The 26,586-nt window shown below is 45.1% G+C and overlaps 1 protein-coding gene across 1 annotated transcript in view; it reads left to right on the top strand.

Moving 5' to 3' along the window:
* lrp1b (LDL receptor related protein 1B) overlaps positions 1-26,586 on the top strand; it is a 1,292,371-nt gene that overhangs the window by 396,728 nt on the left and 869,057 nt on the right. Inside the window, exon 7 of the mRNA XM_033023505.1 lies at positions 4,852-5,014. Coding sequence (XP_032879396.1) covers positions 4,852-5,014 — 163 coding nt within the window. The remainder of the gene's footprint in view (positions 1-4,851; positions 5,015-26,586) is intronic.

The following is a 26,586-nucleotide window of genomic DNA, read 5'->3' as shown; positions in this document are numbered from 1 at the left end:
AGTAAAAATTGGAAAGAGCCATGGTTTTCAAGGGAAATTAGACACGGTTCGGAAAAAGAGAGAGATCTACAATAATTATAGGCAGCATGGAGTGCAGCAGCATCTATGGAGCGAAGGAAATAGCCAACATTTCGGGCCTCTCCAGCACTTCTGTCTACATGGAAGCAAGTATTGTTCCAGATACATGCTTCCAAATATTTTATAAATTGAGAGGGATTAAGAATTAGAGAAAAAAACATGATTCACATATTTGCAACAAAATTAGGGAAAATGTAAAAGTACTGCTGTAATTGGTTGAAGATTTACTGGTTTGCATTCATCTTGAGGAGACTGCAGCGTCGTTAAGATCTGATTCATATTTTGCTGGACCATTGCCCCAGTCCAGAATTATCACTGATTTTATCCCTGCAGACAGTCTATCTTTTGGGGCAGCACAGTAGTGCAGCAGTAGCTTTGCTGCCTTAAAGCGCCAGAGATGCAGGTTCAATCCTGACTTTAGGTGCTGTCTGTACAGAGTTTGCATGTTCTCCCTGTGACCTTATGGGTTTTCTCCAGGTGCTTCGGTTACCTCCCACACACCAAAGAAGTGGAGATTTGTAGGTTAATTGGCTTTGGTAAAATTGTAAATTATCCCTAGTGTGTAGGATAGTGTTGGTCTATATTGCTGGTCAATGTGGACCGAAGGGCCTGCTTTTGAACTGTATCTCTAAGTCGTGCTAGCTCAAAGCATCCCAGAACCCAGCTGTGCAACCTGAGTCATGGCAGGGACATAATTAATGCAATTGTTTTCTTTCTGCAATGCACACTTATAATATATTTATGTTGGAAACCTCACCTCTAACTTTCTCTGAAAGCTTTGACACCTGGTAAAATCCACCTAATAGTATTGGCAGCTATCAAAATTCTGAGGTCATAAGGGGTAAGCCATTTAAGACTGAGATGAGGAAACACTTTTTACACCCAGAGAGTTTTGAATCTCTGGAATTCTCTGCCACAGAAAGCAGTGGATGCCAATTCACTGGATGTTTTCAAGAGGGAGTTAGATTTAGCTCTTAGGGCTAAATCCTACTGAGGAGGATGCTATGAGAATGCAAGGTGACCTGGACAGGTTGGGTGAGTGGGCAGATGCATGGCAGATGCAGTTTAATGTGGATACATGTGAGGTTATCCACTTTGGTAGCAAAAACAGGAAGGTAGATTATTATCTAAATGGTGTCAAATTGGGAAAAGGGAAGTACAATGGGATCTGGGGTCCTTGTTCATCAGTCAATGAAAGTAAGCATGCAGGTACAGCTGGCAATGAAGAAAGCGAATGGCATGTTGGCCTTCACAATAAGAGGATTTGAGTAGGAGCAAAGAGGTCCTTCTGCAGTTGTATAGGGCCCTAGTGAGACCACACCAGGAGTATTGTGTGCAGATCTGGTCCCCTAATTTGAGGAAGGACTTTCTTGCTGTTGAGGAAGTGCAGCGTAGGTTTACAAGGTTCTTGCGTATGGCATGCACAGCCTAAAGTTGTAGGACAACTTGTTCTATATCATCTTATTTGATTGTGCACACCAAGTTGATAGCATTTGTCGAAACAGAGCGGACCACGTGAAGGTTGCAATCACCCACCCCAATCGGGTAGATTATGTCCCGAAGATTTACTCCATGTGCCATTTGGAACTAATGGTGTTCCAAACCTATCTATATGTCTAAGACTTCTACATTGGACTGTTCTCGTGGAGAAGTTCCTGATTTAAATATAATTTAAATGACTAAATGTCTCCGGTTCCATTTGGAACTGTCAGCATTAGCTAGCAAAATCCACCAATTATAATTTGAACTGAATCATTATGTCCGCTCAAACTCATTAATATCTTTTTTCATGTTAAGGGACTAAAAATTCTTTCATCACAGTTTCTTTTTTTTCAGAAACTTATTCCGACGGATACCATACTTGACAATCTCTTACTGAATTAAATTAAAATAAATCCCTTTTTATCTTGAAAGCGGGTCATTAGTAAAAGTTTCAGTCAGGAACATAGACTGTTGCATTCTGAAGGGCTCTTCCTTGCATTAGGAACACCATAATTGTATTTTATGGTCACCTGCATAGCCTGATTGTATGAACATTTACCAGCAGAAGGTAGCAGACACAATTTGAAAATTAAAACACAAAAGTGAAGGAGTAATTAATTGGGCTTCAAAAGTTAGATTGCTTTTATTGGTTTTTAGAAACAAATAGTGTCTTTGGTCATGTCCTGTGAGAAATAACATATGGGTTACAAACCTATTTTCCCACTACATAATCTGAATAATATCTAGTTTTCACTTTCAGCGATCACTTATGACTTAGAGAAGTTCCCATAACCTTCCATGATTAAATCATCTGGCAGGGTAATAAATGTATTTGTGTTTATTTTTCAGTATAACATGAATTAAATATATATTTTAGAAAGGGCTGTACAGAGGAACAGATTTCCTTTTAAAACACTTCCTCATAGCACCAGAGAACCAGTGCAATCCTGATCTCGGTCACTATATGTATTGAGTTTGCAAGTTCTTCCTGTGATTAAGTGGGTTTCCTTTAGGTGCTCCAGTTTCCTCCCACATCCCAAAGTTGTGTAGGTTGTTCAGTAAAATGTAAATTGTTCTCAGTGTGTAGATGAATGGTATAATTTGCGGGAGGATGTGTGCAGAACAAAAAATGGCATTCACGTAGGATTCATGTGAATGGGTGGTTGATGTTTCACATGGACGTATCAAGCCAAAGGGCTTGATTCTGTTATGTGCCTCCTGTGACTCCAAGGTTCATAGACAATTTAAGTACAGATAACTTGTTACTACTTTATTAAATAGAAATTAAAATAGAATTAATATGTCTGTCAGGAAATGAACCAATTGGCAGGCATAGGCTAAAAACTTGCAACATCTTTATGATTGAGACAAGGCGCAATGCCTTTTTATTTCTGAACACTTTCTATGTATAACTTGATTAAACAGGGATTTGCCAGGAAGCAAAATGCCACCAATCGTTTATGGCTGAGATCTGACAAAAATATAGAAACAATAGGATTATGTCTAGTCAAGAGTATTGTTTGGAAAAATATAAGATCTTCCATGAGGACCACATCTTTCATGAATTGAGTGCTGCGCCCAAACTATAAAAGTTACTGAAGTTTTTAACTCTTGACCATGCCAAAAATCCAAGGGTGATTAACTGTTGTTTTCACACCTTACACCGATATCTCCAGTTTCCCTCTCCTCTGACTCTCAGTCTGAAGAAAGGTCTTGACCTGAAACGTCACCCATTCCTTCTCTCCAGAGATGCTGCCAATCCCACTGAGTTACTCCAGCATTTTGTGCCTATATCCATTGACTAAAGGGCCTGTCCCACTTGGGCGATCTAATCTGCGAGTTCTGGCGAGTTTGCCCTCAACTCATACTCGCAGCATGGTCAACACGAGGTCGTAGGAGGTCTTTGTAACTCTCCTTCATGATCGAGAGTGGTCTCCGCGTGCTCAAGGCCTCAGCTAGGTCGCGGCATTTTTTTCAATATGTTAAAAAATGCCCGCAAGTAAAAAAAGGTCGCCATAGAAAAAATAGATACTTTTTTTACTCGTAGGTTTAGTCGTAGTAGGTCAGCATGTTAGTCGTACGTAATCGAGGGTAGTCAAAGGTAGTCGTAGATAGTCTTCATCATAGTCGAAGGGAGGTCGAAAGGAGGTCGAAGGAGATCGAAGGAGGTCGTCTTCACTCTCCACTATTTGGTGTCCATTTTTCCCGAAGTTAGTCGTAGCTAGTCGTAGCTAGTCGAAGCTGGTCTTCAACATAGTCGAAGGAGGTCTTCTACATAGTCGAAGGAGGTCTTCAGCATGTTATTTTTTTCAAACTCTTCTAAACTCGCCAATTAGGTCGCCCAAGTGGGACAACCCCTTGACTAATGTATTTTTTTCTACTTTCAATGTCATTCTCTTATTTCTCTCTCTTTATTTCTATTTCTTGTAAATTTCATGAAACTGCGTTGTAATTTGTGAACATCTACATTTAGTTTCACTCCTGTTAGAGTAGGTACAGCACTAACACCTTTCTCACATTCATGGTAAGGAACGAAAGGTCCTCTATAACGTCAACATTCTCAAACAGAATTCCATTTAACTGTTAAAAATAGAATAATAGCCTTGTTTCTGTTTCTTCTTACTCCTTAGTGAATTGATGAATATATATTTCCAGAAATTAGCAAGGACAATAAATAGATATCCTCCGCTGTAGCAAACACAATCATCTTTGTAAAAAAAATTATATTCTTTCCATTTTGTTTAAAAACACAATTTGGAATAAAAGTGAATACTGTTTGAATCAAACCTGGTAGAAAAAGAGAGCACTGAAGGTAGAAAGGCCCAAAGGTAATAATAGCCAGTTTGTCTTCACTGATTCTCATTTCTTGCATTTGTCAAACAAAAGCAAAGGTTAATCCACTGACAAGTTCAAGAAAATCCTTAAAGATTTTTTTAATTGAATTGTTAACATTTCCATGTTAACAGAGAGAGAATTTATGGAGGAATGTTTCTCTGTAAAATTGAATGTTAGATGCTTTACGATTTTTTATTATGATTTGAACTTGCGTGTTTGCAGCAGTTGAACACCAGACATTGAATAATGAACAAAGATCAAAGCTCTGTATTGCTGATGGAGTGGATTACATACGTTATCAAAAAAAATATTTTGCTCAGTTAGCTGAAGATCAGGCCAAGATACTTAAATATATTTGCGGGCATGAAAGGATATAAAATCTTTCTTGCACAGCAGTCAACCAACCACTAAATTGTCTTGTGTTTTTGATCTAATGCATTACTTTTCCTTTGGCAGATGTGGAACAAATGGCTTTAGACTGGCTTACTGGAAACTATTACTTTGTGGATGATGTCAGTGACCGAATATTTGTGTGCAATCAAAATGGGGTTACTTGCATTACTCTACTAGATCTGGAACTGCACAATCCCAAAGGAATTGCACTCGACCCAGCCATGGGGTAAGATTATTTATTCATATTCTATACAATTTTCTACAAGCAGCTTGAGATATTGGTGGATTCCATCTCCACATGTATATTAAATATAAAGTCAGACTTTGGCTCTTGGATGAAATACATTTATTTCTATTGAATTTTAATTCAAAGTAGTCATCAAGTTATTTAGGAGTAAGAACCTGTTGATCATTGTATGGCATTTGATGGATTGAAGCATCCTTTGTGTACAATGAGGTCTCAGCATACTTTAGTTAACTTTATCAGTGAAACTTGCTTAATGGGGACCATATGCATTTTGTGCAGCCAATAAAAGGAAATGGCAAACCTATTGGGGGGGGGGGGGGGAGAGAAAGTCTGGGCTGGAATTTAATTTCATGTCATGCTGAAAACAAGGAGTGGGGGGGGGGGGGGGGCGGAGTCATCTAGTAGTGTAAGGGAAACCATATTATTATTGGGTTTCCCAGCCATCAAGCTTGACTATGCAAGAAGATGACATGGGAGAGTAATTTTGAGCTCCAGTATTTAATGGAACAAATAATAGAAATGGAGCACAGAAGAATTGACAGAATAGAGTTCAGATGCTGTGGCTCTCTGAATGTTCTGTTGAAGCCTTTTTTTTATTTTTTTTAAATTTTTTTTATTTTTTATTATGAAACTACTTTTATTCAAAAAATAAACATAAACATAGAGTATTAACACAATCAAAGACTGCCTATGCTGACAGTTTACAAGCAAATGATCGTCAAATTAATAACATCAACGTCAACTGGACCCACGAAATGGCCGTTGAAGGTCGAGTGTTCCGTTTATCAACAAAACACTCGACCTTCATCGGCGACCAGTATCCATGGAAAGCCTCCAAAGTCCCCATGGACACCACGTGTTCCCTCTTAACACTTAAACAAAATTATCAAATTAAAATATTAACATTCTTATCGATAATATATTCAACCTCCTGTGGTGACCAGCGTGCACAGAAGGCCTCCACAGTCCCCATGGACACCGCGTGTTCCTTTTCTAGGGACACGCGAGCTCGGACGTAACCCCGGAAGAGGGGCAGGCAGGCGACCGGTGTGCAGCCATCGACTGCCCGCTGCCTGGACCCGCGAATGGCCATCTTGGCCAGGCCCAGGAGCAGACCGACAGGGAGACCCACTCCTCCCTCCCAACCTTCCCCCCTCTGCACCGGATGCCCATAAATTAATAATGTTGGACTAAAATGTAGCCAAAACTTGAGGAGCAGCCCTTTCAGATATTCGAACAGTGGCTGCAACCTCTCACACTCTATGTACACATGGAACACGGTCTCTACCTCACCGCAGAAATGACAAGCAGGGGAGGAGTCCGTGAACCGGCTCAAATACCTATTACAGGCCACGGCTTTGTGCAACACTCTCCACCCCAGGTCCCCGATGTAAAGGGGGAGGACTCCCTTGTAGAGAGACCTCCACTGGGGACCGCTCCCCTCGTCAGGTGGTAACACGGACCGCCAGGGTGTGTTGAAGCCTTGGGGAATATATTGTTCCATTATGAAAGGAACAATTTGTTTGCAGGCAAAATGCAGCGGTCAAGGCTGGAAATTGTCACTTTTGTCAGAAGCAGGAGAATAATGTCCTGTTTTGTGGATCGAATGTTTATAAACAGGTTTAATGAAGCAAGTAAACTGATGAGCTCAGATTCCAATGTGTAATCACCTAACTCACTTATTCTGTCTTCAAATATATTTACTGCAATGCATTATTCCTCACACCAACTAACTTTGCTCATATATATCATACTCTCTGTCTGTGTACCTTGCATCCCCTGAAGATCTGCCACTAGTAACAGTCACCCTGCAAATGGTTTCGGCAGAAGAATCTAGTGGTAATAAAATGTGTGATAGAACTGGTACAATCTCAGTAAAATGACAGCGGTGATGAAGTTTGGCCCTCAGAACCACCTGGCAACAAGCTGAAGGCAGTTTCATACCAGATATTCAATTTCCTCTGTTTAAGATAACTCCATTTCTCCTCACTCAGACCTGCTCCCAGATCACTGTTCTCTTGCAATTCAAAAATATTTCTGAAAACTGCAAAATAAAACCCTACAAAGATGTTTTTTAAAAAGACACAAAGTGCCGGGGTAACTCAATGGGTCAGGCAGCATCTCTGGAGAACATGGACATGTGACAATTTGAGTTGGGACCCTTCTTCAAATAGGTTAATGTTTCATTTGAACTGACAACGAAGAACAATTATATTTTCAGAAGTAACAAATACTAGAGGGTGCAGGTTAAACGTGAGAGTGGGAATGTTTAAAGAAAATTTACGAAGCAAGTGATTTTGTTTTTATATAGAGCTGGAAAGTGCTGCAAGGGGAGGTGGTAAAAGCAGATAGCAATGTTTAAAGGGCACTTGGAAAGACATGTAAACAGGTGTGCAATAGAAGGACACAGACAGGCAGATGCTATTAGTTAGATTTGTGGCATGTGGGTGCACACATAATGGGCCAAAAGTCCTGTGACTGGGTTGCACTGTTCAATGTTTAATGCAAGTTCTATGTTTTCTGCTAAAAACATAAATGCCATCAACTTAGAAAAAATTGCATTATCGTTTCCTTTCTTAAAAACAGTATTGGGATTTTATTCTTAAAGATTTTGATAGTGCAGTCCAGTTACAAAGGTGGTGAATGATAAAATAATGGCAATTTGACTTCTGCTCGCAGTGTATAGTACAATAAGCCTAATTCAAAGGTCTTCTGACTAATCACTAAATCCACTGTCCTCTATACCATATCTGGAGCCGATCCAGAAACAATCACAAGGTCTTTTAAAATTTCATTGGAATCATGTGAGCTTTAACATCATGCATTTTATTACCTGGTGAGCCACTTATTCCAAGCAATGTGATCGGTCTCCAGCACTGATTGCTGCTGATATACAAGAAAATAAGGACTTAATTTCTATAATCCTTACAGCAGCAACTTTCCAGAAATGGCTGGCAAGTTTCATGGGGATAAGAGATAGTGAAAAAGTCCTTCTACAACGAGATCATGTGGCATGAAACATATCAGCTCTGCCCATGAATATGTAGGAATATTTGACAGCCAGCTTAGCCATCAAAACATCAGAAGACTCTGGTAAATTCCAAGACACAGTAAGAGGACGGAATATAGGTGGAAGCGGACTAGGGGGGGTGGGGGAGGGGTGTTGTAAAATGAATGGAGAGAAATTGGTGTGCATCAAGTTGGGGCACAGGGAAGAGATAAGGAAAAAAGAATGGGTGGGCGGGGGTTGTTTGTAGATTAGTTACCAAAAAATGGAGAATTAAATCTTCCCACTAATGTGTTGTAAACTATCCAAGCAGAATATGAGGTGCTGTTCCTCCAGTTTGCACGTGGACACACCCTGGTAATGGAGGAAGCCCAGGGCAGACAGGTCAATAAGGGAAGTAGAATTAAAATAGTTAGCAGCCAAGAGATATGCAGGGAATGGAGGGATATGGATTATGTTAAAGTAGTTAAGAGATGTACCTGGCATTATGTTCAGCACATATGTTGTGGGCCAAAGGCCCTGTTCGTGTGGTTGTACAGTTCTATGCTCTACATTCTATATTCTAAGGAAAATCTGTAGGTTCCACACATGCGGTGCCCAAGATCATGGTTGAATTTGAGTCTCTGGTGCTGAGAGAGCAGCTTTTCTCGCTAAACCATTCTGCCACTCAAAGTGGTAAACCAGAATTGGTCATCAATTCCATGATATCTCCCATACTTTGCAACATTTTATATATATTTTCAACTAGGCCTGCCTATGTGTAAGCATTATGTTGTGTAACCCCATCTCCATCTAAGGTAGAGTAACATAATGAAAATCTCAGTGGCTACCAAGACTCCTTTCTTCTCATTTCCTGGCTGCAGACAACTTTTCTATGATATCTCACTATCTTCAGGTCTCTGGATGTACCATATCTGAGTTGCTAGTGTCATATTGAGTGACCATATGTTGCAGTTAGCACTTTTGCCATTGCTGAAGATTATGTGTTTGAATGGGTCATCATGATGAAACAAAAGTCCAAATCAGAAGTGCAAACTTATCACTTTAAAAAAATCAAATTCTGAAGTGACAGAGCAGTGAGATGTAAGAAAATAGATTAGGTACAAATATACTATTATTTTCCTTGGTCTTGGTGTTGCTACTAGCCAAAACTTTAATGAAAACACTCTAAAATATTGGTTAGAAAAAATGGATGGTTTTCTCTGGAGTGACGGTGGCTGAAGAGTGACCTAACAGAAGATTAGAGAGGGGGGAATTGAAGAAGTGGGAATCATTTTATAAACATGCTGTCAATGCTACTTTGTCAGTAAATATGTGGAACTTTTCCATCCAGTAAAGTGCTCTTAGGATGAGCCCAAAATGAGTGAAAAGGTTGATTTGTTTCAACAGCATTTATTTTTATTACATTAGAAAGCACAATGTGTAGTGGGTCACACAGTAGCACAGCAGCCAAGCTGCTGCCTCACAGTATCAAAGTGGTGTCTGTGTGCATTTTGCATGTTCTCCCTGTCACCGCGTTGGTTTATTCTGGGTGATCCGGTTTCCTCCCACATCTCAAAGACGTGTAGGTTTCTAGGCTAATTGGCTCCTGTAAATTGCTCCTAGTGTGTAGTGGAATAACTAGTGTGAATGGGTAGTCAATGGTCGGCATGGATTTGGCGGTCCAAAGGGCATGTTTCCATGTTATATCGTTAAACTTAAACTAAATCATAGCCTGGAGGTAATTTGTTTTTCCCACTATATTTTGTTCGAAACTCTCTCCACATATGCCTCTTCATAAAGAACACACATTGACACTCAACTCCTGACAGTGCCTTTTTAGTTTTTCATCCTGACACCACACGTAAGGCAAACCTATATGTAGCTGACCATCCAAGCCTGGCCACAATCACTCATTCCTCCATCCATCTGTTCTCTCATCCACTACTCAAATTCTGACTGACTTTTTCCAAAATATATCATGACCCCACAATTAAATTTCAATTTTTCTCCTCATTCCTGATTGAAGCTTTGCATTTATCTCATGCAGTGGTTCAAAATCTCAAACAACAATCTACATGCATATATTACAGTCAAAATCCTCTCATTGTCCTTCACTATCAGTCAATACCTCTTTTTCAGAAACACTTACCTCTTTTTTACCAAATGCTTTCTGGATATGCTTTTTGACAGAGAAAAAAACTTGATTGATTTTAACTATCCACTGAAATTGATTAACAAATCACTCAAACAATCAGACCCTTGAAGAGATCATTGCGCGTTGGAATTCTCTACCCAAAGGTCATAGGTGATAGGAGTAGAATTAGGCTATCAAGTCTACTCTGTAATTCAATCATGGCTGATCTATCTCTTCCTCCTAACCCCATTCTCCTGCATTCTCCCCATAACCTCCAACATCTGTACTAATCAAGAATCTATCTATCTCTGCATTATAAATATCCATTGACTGCCTCCACAGCCTTCTGTGGCAAAACATCCCACATATTTACCACTGTCATTGAATGTTGTCAATGGAGATGGACAAACATTTAAACAACACGGTAATCAAGGGGTATGGGGAATGGTAAGGAATGGTAAGTCATATTGACGGCAAGATTGAATGAGTCATGATCTTAATGATTGACAGAGCAGGCTCAAGGGGTGAACTGGCCTATCTCTGCTCCTGTTACTCTGCTGTTATGTGAAGCAAATATAGTTGGGATATTTGATGTCTAATGAGGAAGCAGGACATTAGCCAAGCCTCAAGTTCATCTGATGTTCACTCGTATCCAGTGGCAGAACTTATTGCTAGTCCGTATCAAAGCTGGAAATTATAGTTGTCTTTACTTTTCTGAGCTTGAAGAGGTCAATTACTTGTGGCCCCACAACCTAATGGGATCAGCAAGCTCAGCTAAAACTCAACTCTGCAATTCTCATGGGTTTAAGGTTTGACCTTTCATTATCTTCAGCAGCTGAGCATCGGGGACGTTTTTTTTCTTGACACGCAGATCAGATTTTCCTCCTTCACATTGAAATACCAGGCCATGAAACAAATGTACAAGAGTTCAAATTCCTTCCATGTTCTCCCAAACAGCAGATATTTGCTGCCAATAATTTCAAATTAAGACTGTTTAAAACCACTGTTTCTTTACTTATTTACTTTCAGACCATTTGTGATTTTATTTTTAATCTGTCTTCCAAAATTATTTTTATTTAACTTTGTAAAATAATTATTGACATCAGCTCCTATTGAGCAAGGCCTGATAAAATATGCTTCTTAATTACCTCTTGTTTGTCAACCATTTTTGATATTTTCAGTGTGTCTTTAACAACAAACCTAATGATGCAATCAAATTGATTCACCCACTCTGATGGTTGACAATTCACTCAGAGAATTGTGAGTCTGTGGAATTCTCTGCCTCAGAGGGCAGTGGAGGCCGGTTCTCTGGATACTTTCAAGAGAGAGCTAGATAGGGCTCTTAAAGATAGTGGAGTCAGCCGATATGGGGAGAAGGCAGGAACTGGGTACTAATTGTGGATGATCAGCCATAATCACATTGAATGGCGGTGCTGGCTCAAAGGGCCGAATGGCCTACCTGCACCTATTGTCTATTGCCTATTGTCTCTTGCCTATAATCTATTCCTTCTACTGAACTTTTAATTTGTTCTGACATTTCATTTAAGCAGAAAGCAAATTTGATTCAGTCAATGCAATTAAGCAGCGGATAATTCTCCCAGCAAATTTCTTAATTTGTGCAAGATGAACGATTGCAACCAACCATTTGTCAGGAAATGCTTTAGCTCTTTTAAAATACAAATCACACCTCAATGTGTAAATGCACCTGTAGGTTTAAGAATACCTCTTGAGCTGGATGTCACATTTTAAATTGAAGATACAAACAATTCATTTTCACTCACTTGGGTATCACATAAAATGAGTGAACACTTTTAAGCAATCAGGAAGAACCATATGCTCCTTCAAAGATTTTCCACGTCACAGCATCTGCTATTTCTTCATTCCCGGAAGTCATGCAGGGTCTGGCTCATCTCCAAGTTCAGGTTTGAATTGTGTTCTTTGCCATTTGTCCCCATGTGAAAATATTTTATTTTGGTGTTAACCTTTGGTTAAATATTTCACATGTTTCACATTGGAACTAGAAAAAAATGATGTTGTAACCAGAAATGCCAGGAATCAAAATTATTATTTTTTAAATCTAAATCAGCAATGCAGCTCGAGATGAAAATCTCCAAATTACTATCTGTGAGTCCAAAATATAGAGTTAAATTCCAAATTGATAAGGGTCCAGACAGCAAAATGTTCCATGATTTGTGCTAAATGGAAACTTACATTTTCCAAACCTGGTGCTTTAATTAAATTTTATATGGTATTTTGATACCAAGACCCCTCCTGCTCACACTGCAAGCAGCTTATCTACAGTCGCACCACTATTAATACCTGAACACTATACTGTGTAGGGGGCGCCATTGAGCGTGGCTGCCCTGCCAGCAGCTGTTAGTCCTTTCACCCTTTTTTTTATTTTTAATGAGTTAAAGTGTTTATTTTGGAGGTCTTCTAGTCTTGTATGTGGTGGGTAGGGGGAGGGGAAGGGGGAAACTTGATTTCCTAGTGCCTACCTGGTCGGAGAGGCAGCTTCCCTCCGAGCTGCTTCTTCGCCCCCCTCCTCGCGGCCTACCATAGGACTGGAACGGCCTTTCCTGTCGGGACTAGCCGGGACTGCAGCTTTGGCGGCGGCACAGCGCAGGGACGCCATCACGGAGCGGGCGATGCCTTACCGGGTCACCGTGCGGTGGGCTCCGGAGTGCTGTGGCCGCCGACTTTAACATCCGCGGAGCTGTGGCAGCGGGCGTCCAGCCGCGGGCGGCGCTGGATTTAAAACACCGTAGAGCCTGGGATCCGAGATCGCCAGAGTCGGAGCTCCAGCCAGCGCGTGCCGCGGTCTCCGGGGATGAAGCGGCCGCTCCAGACATTTCCAAGCCGCTGAGGAGTGTTCACCCGACGCCGGAGTTCCAGCTTTCCGGCAAGAGGGCCTGAAAACATCGGACTGGCTGCGGAGGCCACAATAGGCCCGACTATGGGCGAACAGAGGAAGGGACTGGACTTTGCTGCCTTCCCCAACAGTGGGAACCATTGTGGGGGGATGTTTTTTATGGTGTTAAATTCTTTAATGTTGTGTCTTATCTTTATTTGTGTGCTGCATTGGCAAGTCAAATTTCACTACACCATTTGGTGTATGTGATAATAAATGTCCTTTGTATCCTTTGTATCCTGTGCCATATTACTATAACAATGGCCAATTTAATTCTGGTTAATAATCTGAACCAAAAATAATAAAAATCATCAGTAACAATCTGCACAAAATTATCAATTTAACCCACTTTATCCCTACTCTACCATTAGTTTCATCTCTGGTTTAATGCTGAATATAGAAGGGCATACTGGGACAGCTACTGGTCAAACCTAAACATGAGGTGCCAACCTTGTGAAGTATCACCACTGGACTGCAAACACATTAAACAGCATTACAATAAACAAAGAGAAGTGATCACATAACCAGCAAATTAAAATTCTGCAGTCCTGCAGATAATTTCTTATCATTTTCCAAAATTTTACAGATCAAAGGGTGGCAAATGTAACCCAACTCTTTAAAAAGACAGAAAAGTGAGTGAAAACCGGAAATTGCCGACTCTGTGTAGGTTGGGTGGGTGGGGAGGTGGAGGTTGGAGAGAATTGCCAGAGTCATTGTAAAACACTGTGATGACAGGACAGAATCAGCTTAGGTCAACATGGACATCCAAAAGTTTTATCAGAATTTTGGGGATCCAATTGATGGAATAGGTAAGGGGGAAGTGGAGATTTACCAGGATGTACAGAAAACTTTAAAGTCCCATAAACAAGTTATTGTACAAAATTAAAGTTCATGCTTTAGGTGTAATGCATGGGCATGGATTGAAAATTGGATGATGGACAAGAAGCAGAATAGAAATAAAAGCCAGGCAGTACAAGTGGGGACACCACAGGGATCAATGTTCAGGCCTCAGGAAGGAACTGAATGTAATATTTCAAAATGATGCTAAACTGAGTAGAAGGGAAAAGGAGTTTTAAGGTGACACACAGATGGACCAAGTGGACCAAAGCATCACAGTTGCCAGGTTGGTGGTGTAAGCAGATACGATAGAAGTGTTTAACAGGCGTTTGGGTAGGCACATGATGAATATGCAGAGAAGAGTGGGATGCAGATCGCAGAGTCAGAAGGTATATTTTAATTTGGTATCATGTTCGGCACAACATGCTCCGGTCCTGTGCTGTTTGATGTTCTAATCTCTATTTTCTAGTTACAGTGCAACATGTATAAATCCTATTCAGAAGGGGACAAAATCAGAAGGACAGCATTTTATTTAAGTGGTGTAACAAAGATACATGGGTGTCCCAAACCAGAATGACAGGCTTATAGAAGCACCATCGCCTACTAATTACACACCGTCCCTACTTGGAAATGCAAGACCCATTCCTCATCATTATCTGCTGTTTGAGATACACATGATTTGAAGAAAAATGTAAATGGTCTGATTAGTAATTGAAAATTGGTGGAATTGTGGCTTGGTTGTCAAATAGCAACTGGGTTGTCAACTGAGTATAGATCAATTGGAAATAAGGGCAGAAAATGAGTTGTTGAAGTTTAATCTAAGTATGACGAGGCTGTACTTTTGGAGGTCAAATGCAAGAGGGAAATTTAGCAGGATCCATAAGAACATTGAGAGTGGGATTTTGAGGTGCAAATCTATAGCTCTCTGAAAGTGGCAACACAAACAGGGTAGTAAGGAAACGGTATGGCATAGTTGTCTTCTGTCAATGCATTGTACATAAAAGTTAACAAGTCATGTTACAGCTGGAGTGCTGCATCCAGTTCTGGTCGCTGCATTATATGAAGGATGTGCAGGCTTTAGAGAAAGGCAAAATAGTTTCACCATGATGTTTAAGAAGGAACTACAGAAAATCGAAGGTAGACAAAATGCTGGAGAAACTCAGCGGGTGAGACAGCATCTATGGAGCGATGGAAATAGGCAATGTTTCGGGTCGAAACCCTTCTTCAGACTGATGTGAGGGTGGGGGGGGGGGGGGAGAAGAAAGGAAAAGGTGGAGCCAATGGGCTGAGGGAGAGCTGAGAAGCGGGGGAGAAAGTAGGGACTACCTGAAATTAGAGGTCAATGTTCATACCGCTGGGGTGCAAACTGCCCAAGCAAAATATGAGGTGCTGCTCCTCCAATTTGCCATGATTAGAGAGTATGTGGAGAAGGGACAAACCTGGGTTGTTTTCTCTGGTTCGATGGAGACTGAGGGATGACCAAATAGAAATATATAAAATTATGAGAGCCATAGGTGTGAGAGATGTTCAGAGTCTCTTCCAAGTATGGAAATGTCTAATACCATAGGGCATGGTCATGGTGGGCTGAAGGGTCAGTTACTGTGCTGCACTGTTCTGTCTACTATCACTTGGTCAAAATCCTGGAACTTCATTCCTAACAATGTATCTTCACCAGATGGACTGCAGAAGTTCAAGACTGAGGGTAACTCCACTCTTCTGAAGTGCAGTTAGAGATGAAAAATAAACATTGGCACCCATATTCCAAACAATAAATAAACCACACACACACACGCACGCACGCACGCACGCACGCACGCACACACGCACGCACACACGCGAATAAGTGGGACCCGTTGCGTCCCTGTCACATGGGAGGCCTGATCCCCCAACGCAACCCATTTCTCCAATGCAATATTCCACCACTCACCCATAGTCACCCTCACCCTCAGTCACTCCCTCCCTCCCTCCATAAATACTCTCCCCTCACTATCCCCCACCTCCCCCTATCCCCCCCACACTATCTCTCCTCACCTCCCCCACCCCCCTCCGCTCCCTCTATTCCCCCACCTACCCCACTCTCCCCCTCCTCCTTTCCCCTCTCCTCCTCCCCTCCCCAAATCCCTCCCTGACCTATCCCCTACCCTCAGTCACCATCCCTCCCTCCATAACTACTCTCCCCTCCCTAACCCCCTCCTACCTCTCGACCCCCCCTCCTACCCAATTCTCCCTCCTCACGTCCCCCACTTTCCCCTCCCTCCCCTACCCCATCCTGTCCTTCAATCCCCCCAGTCTCCCTCCTCACCTCCCCTACTGCCCTCCTCTCCATTCCCCAGTCCCTGCCTCCCCCACTCCACCCTTCTCTCCCTCAATGCGCCTTCCTCCCCCACTCTCCCTCTTCACCTCCTCCCTCTTCTTTCCCTTCTCCTCCTACCCTCCCCCAATCCCTCCCTCTCCTTACCCCTACCCTCAGTCATCCCTTCCCTCCCTCCATAACTCCTCTCCCCTCCCTACCCCCCTCCTCTCCTACACCCACACCTCCCCCACTCTCCTTCCTCAACATTCCTCCTCTCCCTCCCACACCCCTCCACTCTCTCAATCCCCCAAACTTTCTCCTCACCTCCCCAACTTACCCCTCGAGGTTGGAATGGAATGGAATGCTATTTATTGTCATTCAAACCTAGGTTTGAACTAAATTACATTTACTACAGTTTTTTACATTACAAAAAAAACCAAGACCACACTTAGCACATAAACATCCATAACAGTGAGTCTCCAACACCTCCTTACTGTGATGGAAGGCAAAGTCTTATCTCTTCCCTTTGTTCTTCTCCCGCGGTCCAACTGCAGCATCGAGGCGAACTGGGGCTCCGATGTTAAAGCCCCCCCGCTTGGTAGGATGGTAAGTCCCGTGGCCATTTAGCTACACGCCGGGTGATTTTAGGCCCCAGCTCCGTATCCTTTAAACCCCACGGATCAAGCAGGCCAACCAGCGGTCCAGCAGTCCAACTGCAGCGTCTAGGCGAACTGGGGCTCCGATGTTAGAGCCCCCGGTGACGATGGTAAGTCCCCGTGGCCACTAACCCGCACCGGGCGATGTTAGGCTACGCTCCGTGTCCTTTCAACCCCGCTATTCCAGCGGGAGAAGCTACCATTGCGGGAGCTCCGAAAAGCCGTCTTCCACCAGGGACCTGCGAGCTCCCGATGTTCCTGTCCACCGGGTCTGCAGCTGGAGCTTCCGAAGCTCCAAAGTCGGGTCGCAGCCGCGCGCCACCACAGCTCTTCCCGCTCTGAAGTCGGCCAACTCCGCGATGTCAGGTCCGCAGGCTCCGCGACTGGAGCCCTCAGGTTTGTCCCGGACGGAGGCCGCCGCCGGCTCCTCGATGTTAGGCCCACCGACACCGCAGACCCGACAGGGAAAATGTCGGGTCCCCATACAGGGAAGAGTTTAAACGGTTTCCCCCACATCCCCCCCTCCACCCCCCACATATACACAGCTAAAAAATAATACAATCTAAGCTCAAAACAAACATTTAACAAGACAAAAATTAAAAAAAAAGACGAACGACTGTAGTCGAGCCGCTGCCGTTAGGCGCCGCCACTAACCAGGTTGGCGCTCTTCTGACTGGAGGTTGCCTTGACCAGAGGCCGCGCCAACCGGAAGCCGCACCGGGCAATGCCAGGCGCGGACGGTGACTGACAACAGACGCGGCCAATCAGTGCGGCGATGGAGCAGGAAGGGGCGCCGCGATCACGCCGGTGACTGACAGGAGAGGAGGCAATCTGTGCTTGTGTGTTTTTTAAGATTTTTAAACCTTAATAACTTTTAAAATATTTCACTGATCGGAACAAAACAAAGCAAACCGGAAGATAACAAGATGAGAGTTTTAGTTATGTACGAGATCGTGAGCCCAGTTGGGTGGGTGTGTGGGGTGAGAGGTGAGGTGTGTATGTGGGCGGGAAGGGTTTGCTAGGGGAAGGGAGGACGGTTGTGGTGTGGGAGGGGGGTTGTGTGGGAGGGAGCATGTGTGTGGAGGAGGGGGTGTGGAGGAGAGGGGTGTGGGCAGGGGAGGTGGGTAGGGTGTGTGTGGATGAGGGAGGGGTGTGTGAGGGGGAGGGGAGGGTTGTGGGCGGGAGGGGAGCTTTGTGGGGGGGAGATGAGGGGTTGGCGGTGGGATAGGGACTCACAGCGGTCGCTGGTCGGTTTGATGGTTGCTGGTGGCCAGCCGCTGGCTGCTGGTCACTGATCGCTGGTTGCACTCCTCCGCTGGGATCAGAATATCCGCTTTCCATTTGGCGACATCGGCGCCATATCCGACTCCGCGTCGGGCTGGATCGGGCCTGGATCGGGCCTGGATCGGGCCCTCCCTCCGAATATTATGTCCGTTTAGAGACCTCCGCCGGCCATCCAGCTGCTGCAGTAAATACGCGATGGTGCAGGAAGGGGCGGACCGTCCCACGGAATGACAGTAGAAGGGACCAATCCGCACAGCGCTGAATGACTGTAGAGGCAATCAATCTGCGCACAAGCGTCTTTAAAGTTTTTTTAAACCTCGATAACTCTTACCAGCTTCCACCGATCGGAACAAAACTTGGTGCAATCGCAGCACAGGAGAACGGTGAATAAGTTGGCGAAAGATCGTCACGCTATTGCGTACTCTTTTTGCGCAAATAGAATGGCCAGAAGACAACAAGATCAGAGTTTTAGTTATGTATAGATAGATATATAATATATTAAATATAATAAACTATATATAGTTTATTTATTATATATAATATATATCACACTCATAGGCTAGGTTTCATCATTTATTAATATTATATTAATGATTACATGTTGATGGTGAACATAGAGGGGCACAGTTATGCAGCTAGTAGAGCTGATAGGTCACAGCTCCAGCGACCCGCTTTCAATCCTGACCTTGGTTGCATCCGGTGTGGAGGCTATGATCACCCTATGACCACATATGTTTCCCCCAACTATTTTAGTTTCCACCCACATAGTATTGGATAGAGTGGATGTGGAGAGGATGTTTCCACTAGTGGGAGAGTCTAGGACTAGAGGTCATAGTCTCAGAATTAAAGGACTTTCCTTTATGAAGGAGGTGAGGAGGAATTTCATTTGTCAGCAGGTGGTGAATATGTGGAATTCTTTGCCACAGAAGCTTGTGGAAGCCAAGTCAATGGATATTTTTGAGACAGAGATAGATAGGTTATTGATTAGTACAGGTGTCAGAGGTTATGGGGAGAAGGCTGGAGAATGGGGTTCGGAGGGAGAGATAGATTAGCCGTGATTGAATGGCAGAGTAGATTTGATGGGCCAAATGGCCTTATTCAGCTCCTATCACTTATGACCTTATAACCATAACTCCATACAGACAGCACCTGTGGTCAGGATCGGCCCAGGTCTCTGATGCTGTAAGGCAGCAACACTACCATTGTGCCACTGTGCCACCCTAGAAGTTTAGGATGATCTGAGTCTCAGATGTCTGTGAACTATTCACTTTGTAACATAGCTGCACTCCAACAAAGCCTGTGTTTAATGGATCACACTTGGACTTCATTTTTCGACCCCATGCTAGTCAAGCCTGATGTGGGATCACAATCCCTATTCCCTACTTGTAAAATGGGAAGAAAGAACATGATTAATTATTTATTTTTACTTAATTAACCTACAAAGGATTTATATTTTATACTAGACCAAGTGCAGACCCGTTGGGTCTGTTCCCACAACGTGCGGTTGTGGGGGGGTGGGGGGAGAGGCGGCACGCAGCGTCACACACACTAACTACCCCCTCCCCCCGCACTCACGCTAATTACCCCCTTGATATTATATTAATATTATTAATTTGCTCCTTTTACCACATAACCATCCTATCTACTGACGCATAGCCCCCAACTTGCAGTCACATCTAGAGAGGAGCGGGGGGCGGGCGGGGGTAGAGAGTGAGGGCAGAGAGAGAAGGGGCAGAGACAGAGAGAGAGACAGAGACACAGAGAGAGGGGCAAGAGGGATAGGGGGGTGGAGAGGAGGATAAGAGGGGAGGTGGGTGAGAGGGGAAAGGTGAGGGGAGGGGAGGAGAGGGGGGGGAGAGAGGGAGGGAGACGAGGGGGGGAGAGAGGGGGGAGGAGCGGGGAGGGAGGGGGAGAGAGGGGGGGGAGGGAGGGAGAGGGAGGGAGGGAGAGGGGGAGGAAGGGAGGGGGAGGGGAGAGGAGGGGGAGGGGGAGAGGGGGGAGAGAGGGGGGGAGAGAGGGGAGGGAGAGGGGGGGGGAGGGAGAGAGGAGGGGGAGGGAGAGGGGGGGGGGGAGGGGGAGAGAGGAGGGGGGAGGGGGGGAGGGAAGGAGGGGAGGAGGGAGAGGGGGGGGAGAAGGGAAGGGGGGGGGGGGGGGGGGGGGAGAGGGGAGGGGGGAGGAGGGGGGGGGAGGAGGAGGGGGGAGGAGAGGGGAGGGGGGAAGAGGGAGGGGGGGTGAAAGAGGGAGGTAGGGAAAAGAGGGGAGGGGGGAAGAGGAAGGAGGGGAGGAAGAGGAGAGGGGAAGAGGAGAGGGGGAAGAGGAGAGGGGGGAAAGAGGAGAGGGGGGAAGAGGAGAGGGACGAGGGGAGGGGGAAGAGGATGAGGGGAAAAGGGAGGGGGGAAAAGGAGAGGGAGGGGGTGGAAGAGAGAGGGGGGGAAGAGGAGAGGGGGAAGAGGAGAGGGGGGAAGAGGAGAGGGGGGAAGTGGAGAGGGGGAAGAGGAGAGGGGGGAAGAGGAGAGGGGGGGAGAGGAGAGGGGGGGAGAGGAGAGGGGGAAAGTGGAGAGGGGGAAGAGGAGAGGGGGGAAGAGGACGAGGGGAAGAGGAGAGGGGGGAAGAGGGGGAGGGGGGGGAAGAGGAGAGGGGGGGAAGAGGAGAGGGGGGAAGAGGAGAGAGGGGGGAAGAGGAGAGGGGGGAAGAGGAGGAGGGGGGAAGAGGAGAGGGGGAAGAGGAGAGGGGGGGAAGAGGAGGAGGGGGACGGAGGAGGAGGGGGTGGAGAGGAGGGAGGGGGGAGAGGAGGGGGGGGGAGAGGCAGGGGGGGACTGAGGAGAGGGGGGGGAAGAGGAGAGAGGGGGGGAAGAGGAGAGGGGGGGAAGAGGAGAGGGGGGAAGAGGAGGGGGGAAGAGGATGAGGGGGGGAAGAGGAGAGTGGGAAGAGGAGAGGGGGGAAGAGGAGAGGGGGGACAAGAGGAGGGGGGCAGAGAGGAGGGGGGGAGGAGGCAGGAGAGGAAGAGGGGAGAGGAGAGGGGGGAAAAAGGAGAGGGGGGGGAAAAGCGAGCGAGGGAGGAGAGGAGAGGGGGAAGAGGAGAGGGGGGAAGAGATAAGGGAGAGGGGGGGAGAGGAGAGGGGGGGAAGAGAGGGGAGGGGGAGAGGAGGAGGGGGAGGAGGCAGGGGGGAGGAGGAGGGGGGGGAGAGGCGGGGGGGGAGAGGAGGGGGGGGAGGGGAGAGCGGGGGAGAGGAAGGAGAGGGGGGAGAGGCGAGGGGGGAAGAGGAGAGGGGGGAGGAGGAGGTTAGGGGGGGAGAGGAGAGGGGGGAGGAGGCGAGGGGAGGGAAAGGAGGAGGAGGGGAGAGGAGAGGGGGGGAGGAGAGGAGAGGAGGGGAGAGGAGAGGGAGGGGGAAGGAGAGGTGAGGGTAAGAAGGAGACGGGGGGAAGAGGAGAAGGGGGAAGGGAGAGGGTGGGGAAGGAAGAGAGGGGAGGAAGAGGAGCGGGTGTAGAGGAGATGGGGGGAAGGGAGAGGGGGGAAGAGGAGGGGGGGGAGAGGATGGGGGGGGAGAGGAGAGGGGGGGAGCGGAGAGGTGGGGAGATGAGGGGTGGGAGGTGAGGGGGGGAGGAGGAGAGGGGGGAGGAGAGTGGGTGAGGAGGAGAGGAGGGGAGAAGAGGAGAGGGGGGGAGGAGGAGAGGGGAGGAGAGGGGGGAGGAGAGGGGGGAGGAGGGAGGGGGGGAGGAGGAGGGGGAGGAACGGGGGAGGGAGAGGAAAGGGGGAGGGAGAGGAAATGGGGGGAGAGGAAAGGGGGGGAGAACCTAAAAAACATTTTAGAACCAAAAAAGACACATTCTGCAAGCGTTTTAGAACCACTAAGGACACTTACATTTGAGTAGACATGTGTTCAGTGTTATTCACAGCTCAGAGAAACGTGACCCTCTGCCTTCCTCCAGCTTGCAGACACTGATTGAGGCACACCATTTCCTGGTTTTATAGTCCCTCCCCCCTGCCACCAGCAGGGGCATCAGAGAGAATGGGGAATTTTGATTTTATTTTTACAATTAACCTACAAAGGATTTATTTTTTATACTAGACTAAGTGCATACCCGTTGGATCTGTTCCCCCAACATGCGGCTGGGGGGGGGGGAGGCGGCATGCAGCGTCACACACACTAACTACCCCCCCCCCGCACTCACGCTAATTACCCCCTTGATATTATATTAATATTATTAATTTGCTCCTTTTACCCCATAACCATCCTATCTACTGACGCATAGTCCCCAACTTGCAGTGACATCTAGAGAGGGGCGGGGGGCGGGCGGGGGTTAGAGAGTGAGGGCAGAGAGAGAAGGGGCAGAGACAGAGAGAGAGACAGAGACACAGAGAGAGGGGCAAGAGGGATAGGGGGGTGGAGAGGAGGATAAGAGGGAGGGGGGGTGAGGGGGGGAAAGGTGGGGGAGGAGGGCGAGAGAGAGAGAGAGGGTGAGAGTGAGGGGGAGAGAGGAGAGGGGGGGGAGAGAGGAGGGGTGAGGTGGGGAGAGGAGAGGAGGGTGAGAGGGGGGAGAGGGGAGGGGGGGGAGGAGAGGAAAGGGGGGAAGAGGAGAGGGGGAAGAGGAGAGGGGGGGAGGAGAGGACGAGGGGGAGAGAGTAGAAGGGGGAGAGGAGAGGGGGGGGGGGGGAGGGAGAGGGGGGGAGAGGAGAGGAGAGGGGGGAGAGGAGATGGGGTGAGGAGGAGAGGGGGGGGAAGAGGAGAGGGGGGAGGAAGAGGAGAGGGGAAGAGGAGAGTGGGGAGAGGGGGGAGAGGAGAGGGGGGAGAGGAGAGGGGGGAGGAGGAGAGGGGGCGAGGAGGAGAGGGGGGGGGGGAGAGGATAGGGCACTTACATTTGAGTAGACATGTGTTCAGTATTATTCACAGCTCAGCTAAACGTGACCCTCTACCTTCCTCCAGCTTGCAGACACTGATTGAGGCACATCACTTCCTGGTTTTTTAGTCCCTCCCCCCTGCCGCCAGCAGGGGCAGCAGAGAGAATGGGGAATTTTGTAAAATCATTAATATCCCTGTCATTTTTCATCTACGGGAAAAATCCTCGGCACACATATGGCGGAGGGGAGCTCTGAGCAAGGTGGCCAAAAATGACAGCCGTAGTTGGCGGCGTTCTCTCGGAAATCGCAGCACAGATGGCCAAAACCGGTCAAGAACAGACTTTTAGTAATATAGATATTAGCCTTTCCTTATATATTAATAATAAGGACATTTTTTTCCATTACACAAACTTTAAAAATATATATATATTTCCAGGTATCATGCACATTTAACATGTCTTCCCAAACTTCCTGTACTCAGAGGAGATATGACTTAAATGCAGCCTTCTCTCATATCAGATTATTTACCCGACATGGAACCTCAGTGTCAGCTGAGAACCAATTTGCCAGCAAGGTCTTTTTATGCCTCAGGCGCAGTCTCTGCAACCAAGAGCTCCGGAACAAGGCAATCTGCAGATCTTTACAAGGTTAGTGTTGGCATGAAGACAACCTGAGTCTCGTCCAGGTTGCATACCCGGTGAAACTCAAGGCAGACCATTATTATGATGTGATTATAAAATTATGTCTGAAGATGAAGGGGAAAAAAATCTGGCTCTGAAAAAAAGGAAGGGAGTGCTTTTTACTTAATGATTTTAAATGACCGGATAAGAAGTTGTCCTCTGTGGATACTCCCAATGTGAAGATTCAGATTCAAATTAGTTTTAGATTAGTTTATTGCCATTTACCCAAGGGTGCAATGACATTTCTTTTTCACATGAAGCTCACTGCGAAAGCAGTATACATACAGTGATGATAAATACAACAAAATGCATGAAAAGCAGCAGAATGATGCAAGATTGGAGTGCATTCTGAAGTGGTAAAAAAAATTATTCTGCTTAATAACGGAATAACTGAAAGAGGTAGAGTTAAGAGTTACATGGCAGCATCCCCTGAGAAATAGGTGTGAATGGCATGATTGGTTCAGAAGTCTGTTAAACTGTAAAACTTTAATGCAACTGGATTTTGGAACAAAGATAAAGGTCCATGCAGTGCTCCATCACCTATTTAATTAATAAAATGAAAAATGATCTTCTATCCCACAAAGTTTTATTAATAATGAATCTTTTAATACAATATTGATGGTTCTAGATGAAGCACAGAAAAAAAATGCAATATTTGCAGCAAATATTATTTTGGGAATAAGAAATTCCATTATTAGGAATGCAGATAAAATGATAGTTGGCCGTTCTAACATTTATTGGGCATGCATTGGAAGATATTGGAACCAATGTGTTTTTTATATATTTCCAGGCCATGTACCTGCAACACATCATGATTTAGTTTAGACACAAATTGTTGGAGTAACTCAGCAAGTCAGGCAACATCTCCGGAGAACATGCAGAGGTGGCGTTTCGGGTTGAGACCATTCTTCAGACCCAATACATCACCTATTTGTGTTTTCCGGAGATGGTACCTGACCCACAAAGTTCTTCCTGCACTTTGTAAGCCAGCACCTGCAGTTCCTTGTGTCTCTAAAATTAGTTATTTTATTTCAGAGATATAGCATGGAAACAAGCATTTCGGCCCACTGATTCCACACCCATTGATCGCCCATTTACACTTATTCTATTTTATCTAACTTTCAAATTCATTCCCTGTACACGAGGGATTTGTTTGTTAAACATTTACAGAGCAATTTATAGATGCCAATTAACCTACAAACCCGCATATCTTTGGGATGTGGGAGGAAACCAGAGCACCTGATGGAAATCCATGCAGTCACAAGCAGAATGTGCAAACTCCACACAGTCTTGGTTGCTGTAAAGCAGCAGCTCTTCTGACTGTGCCCCTAAATATATGATTACCAACAATCACTTTGAATTCTGTAAAATTACAAATTTGGCGCTAATTATTCCCTCCACATGATTTGATTTCATACACCCTTTAATGATGTGTTTTTAACCATTAATTTTCTTTAAAAAATTAATATTAATTTGTGTACATTGGAAAGTTCAACAAATAAAATAATTGCATCGTGCTATATATCAAGGATGCCCACACCCCCCAGCCAGTAGAAACAGTTAAGGGATTTGGTAAGACCAATTGGCAAAGGGCTGCTTATGCTGCCTCTTGATATAATTCATCGATTCAACCCAAAGTGGGGACAATATTGATTTGGAAGGTCAACACAAAAGGCTGGAGTCTTTTTACTCCAGCTTTTTCGATAAGCCATGATCACAATGAATGGCAGTGCTGGCTCGAAGGGCCGAATGGATTCCTCCTGCACCCATTTTCAATGTTTCTATGTTTTTGTGTTCATCTTCGGTTTAAACCAGCATCTGCAGTTCCTTCTTATAGATTTATTTGGAAAGATTTGTGTTGATAATATTGTCAAAGCCCACGTGTCATAATTTTAACACTTATTTTCATAAGGGCCCATGAAATCTCAAATCAACCTCTTTACCAAATGTAAATGGCTTACTTTAAATTTTAAATATTTCTGTATGGGCAGGAAAGGATGGCCTTCACAATTCAGTGAGAAAACTTTGGTCATCCAATCGAAAATTCAGTGAGAAAACTTTGGTCATCCAATCGAAATGCCAGTTATTATTTGATCTGCCCAATATTTCCATCTTTTAAGTTTTATTTACCTTTGGTCATTTCATGTCCCAAAATTGCTGCTGTCTATGATTGTGGCCATTTCACTCTCTGACACCCGCCTCCTCCAAAACATTTTGTTTCCCCTTAGCCATTTTAGTAGGTTCTCGGCGATGGCCTTTCACCCACTGATGATAATTTCAATTCCACCTTCTTTGGATGAGAGAATGGATGAAAGAAAACGTGACAATTTTAATTCCTATGATCCTCATTGAGAGGGGATGAGGAGGGATATATTTTTCCACTTGCTTCTACTCTTCCAAATCCAATCTCAGCCCTGCATTTACATTGACCTTGACGCTTATATTTTCACATATTTGCAGTAATTCATGGAAATTGAGTCATTTTGCAAAAGCAGGACCAATTTGTAGAAATTTAAAGTAAGTATATTTGTTGGTTCCTGCAGATTGCACAGCAGTAATACAATCTTGAATATAAAAATGGAAATTTTCCCACTCTTTTCTGAAACTCCATTTGCATAGTTTCTATTGTCAAGGCAGTAAATATTAACTGACTCGTATAAAATAAAATGTAAGGTCATTGCCTTAGGCGCAGCTGAGAGTGGGTATCAATATCCTGTTGGAAAATGCGTGGAATTGTCTTATGACTAAATTGTCTGGAGATTACCATGTTTTGTGTTTTCAGAGAAGTAATTTACCTTCTGTCTGATATACTTGTCATGGAAATTTCATTTCTCTTGTTTTGTTCTCTGGTCTCTTTCTTCGTTGAAACGGCTCAATTGAACACTCAGCTAAATGTGAGTTTTCCTTTTGCCCAGTTCCAAAATGAC

This window comes from Amblyraja radiata, chromosome 7 (assembly GCF_010909765.2).
Source record: "Amblyraja radiata isolate CabotCenter1 chromosome 7, sAmbRad1.1.pri, whole genome shotgun sequence".
NCBI classification, from domain to species: domain Eukaryota; kingdom Metazoa; phylum Chordata; class Chondrichthyes; order Rajiformes; family Rajidae; genus Amblyraja; species Amblyraja radiata.
This window is presented reverse-complemented; position numbering and strand designations above follow the sequence as displayed.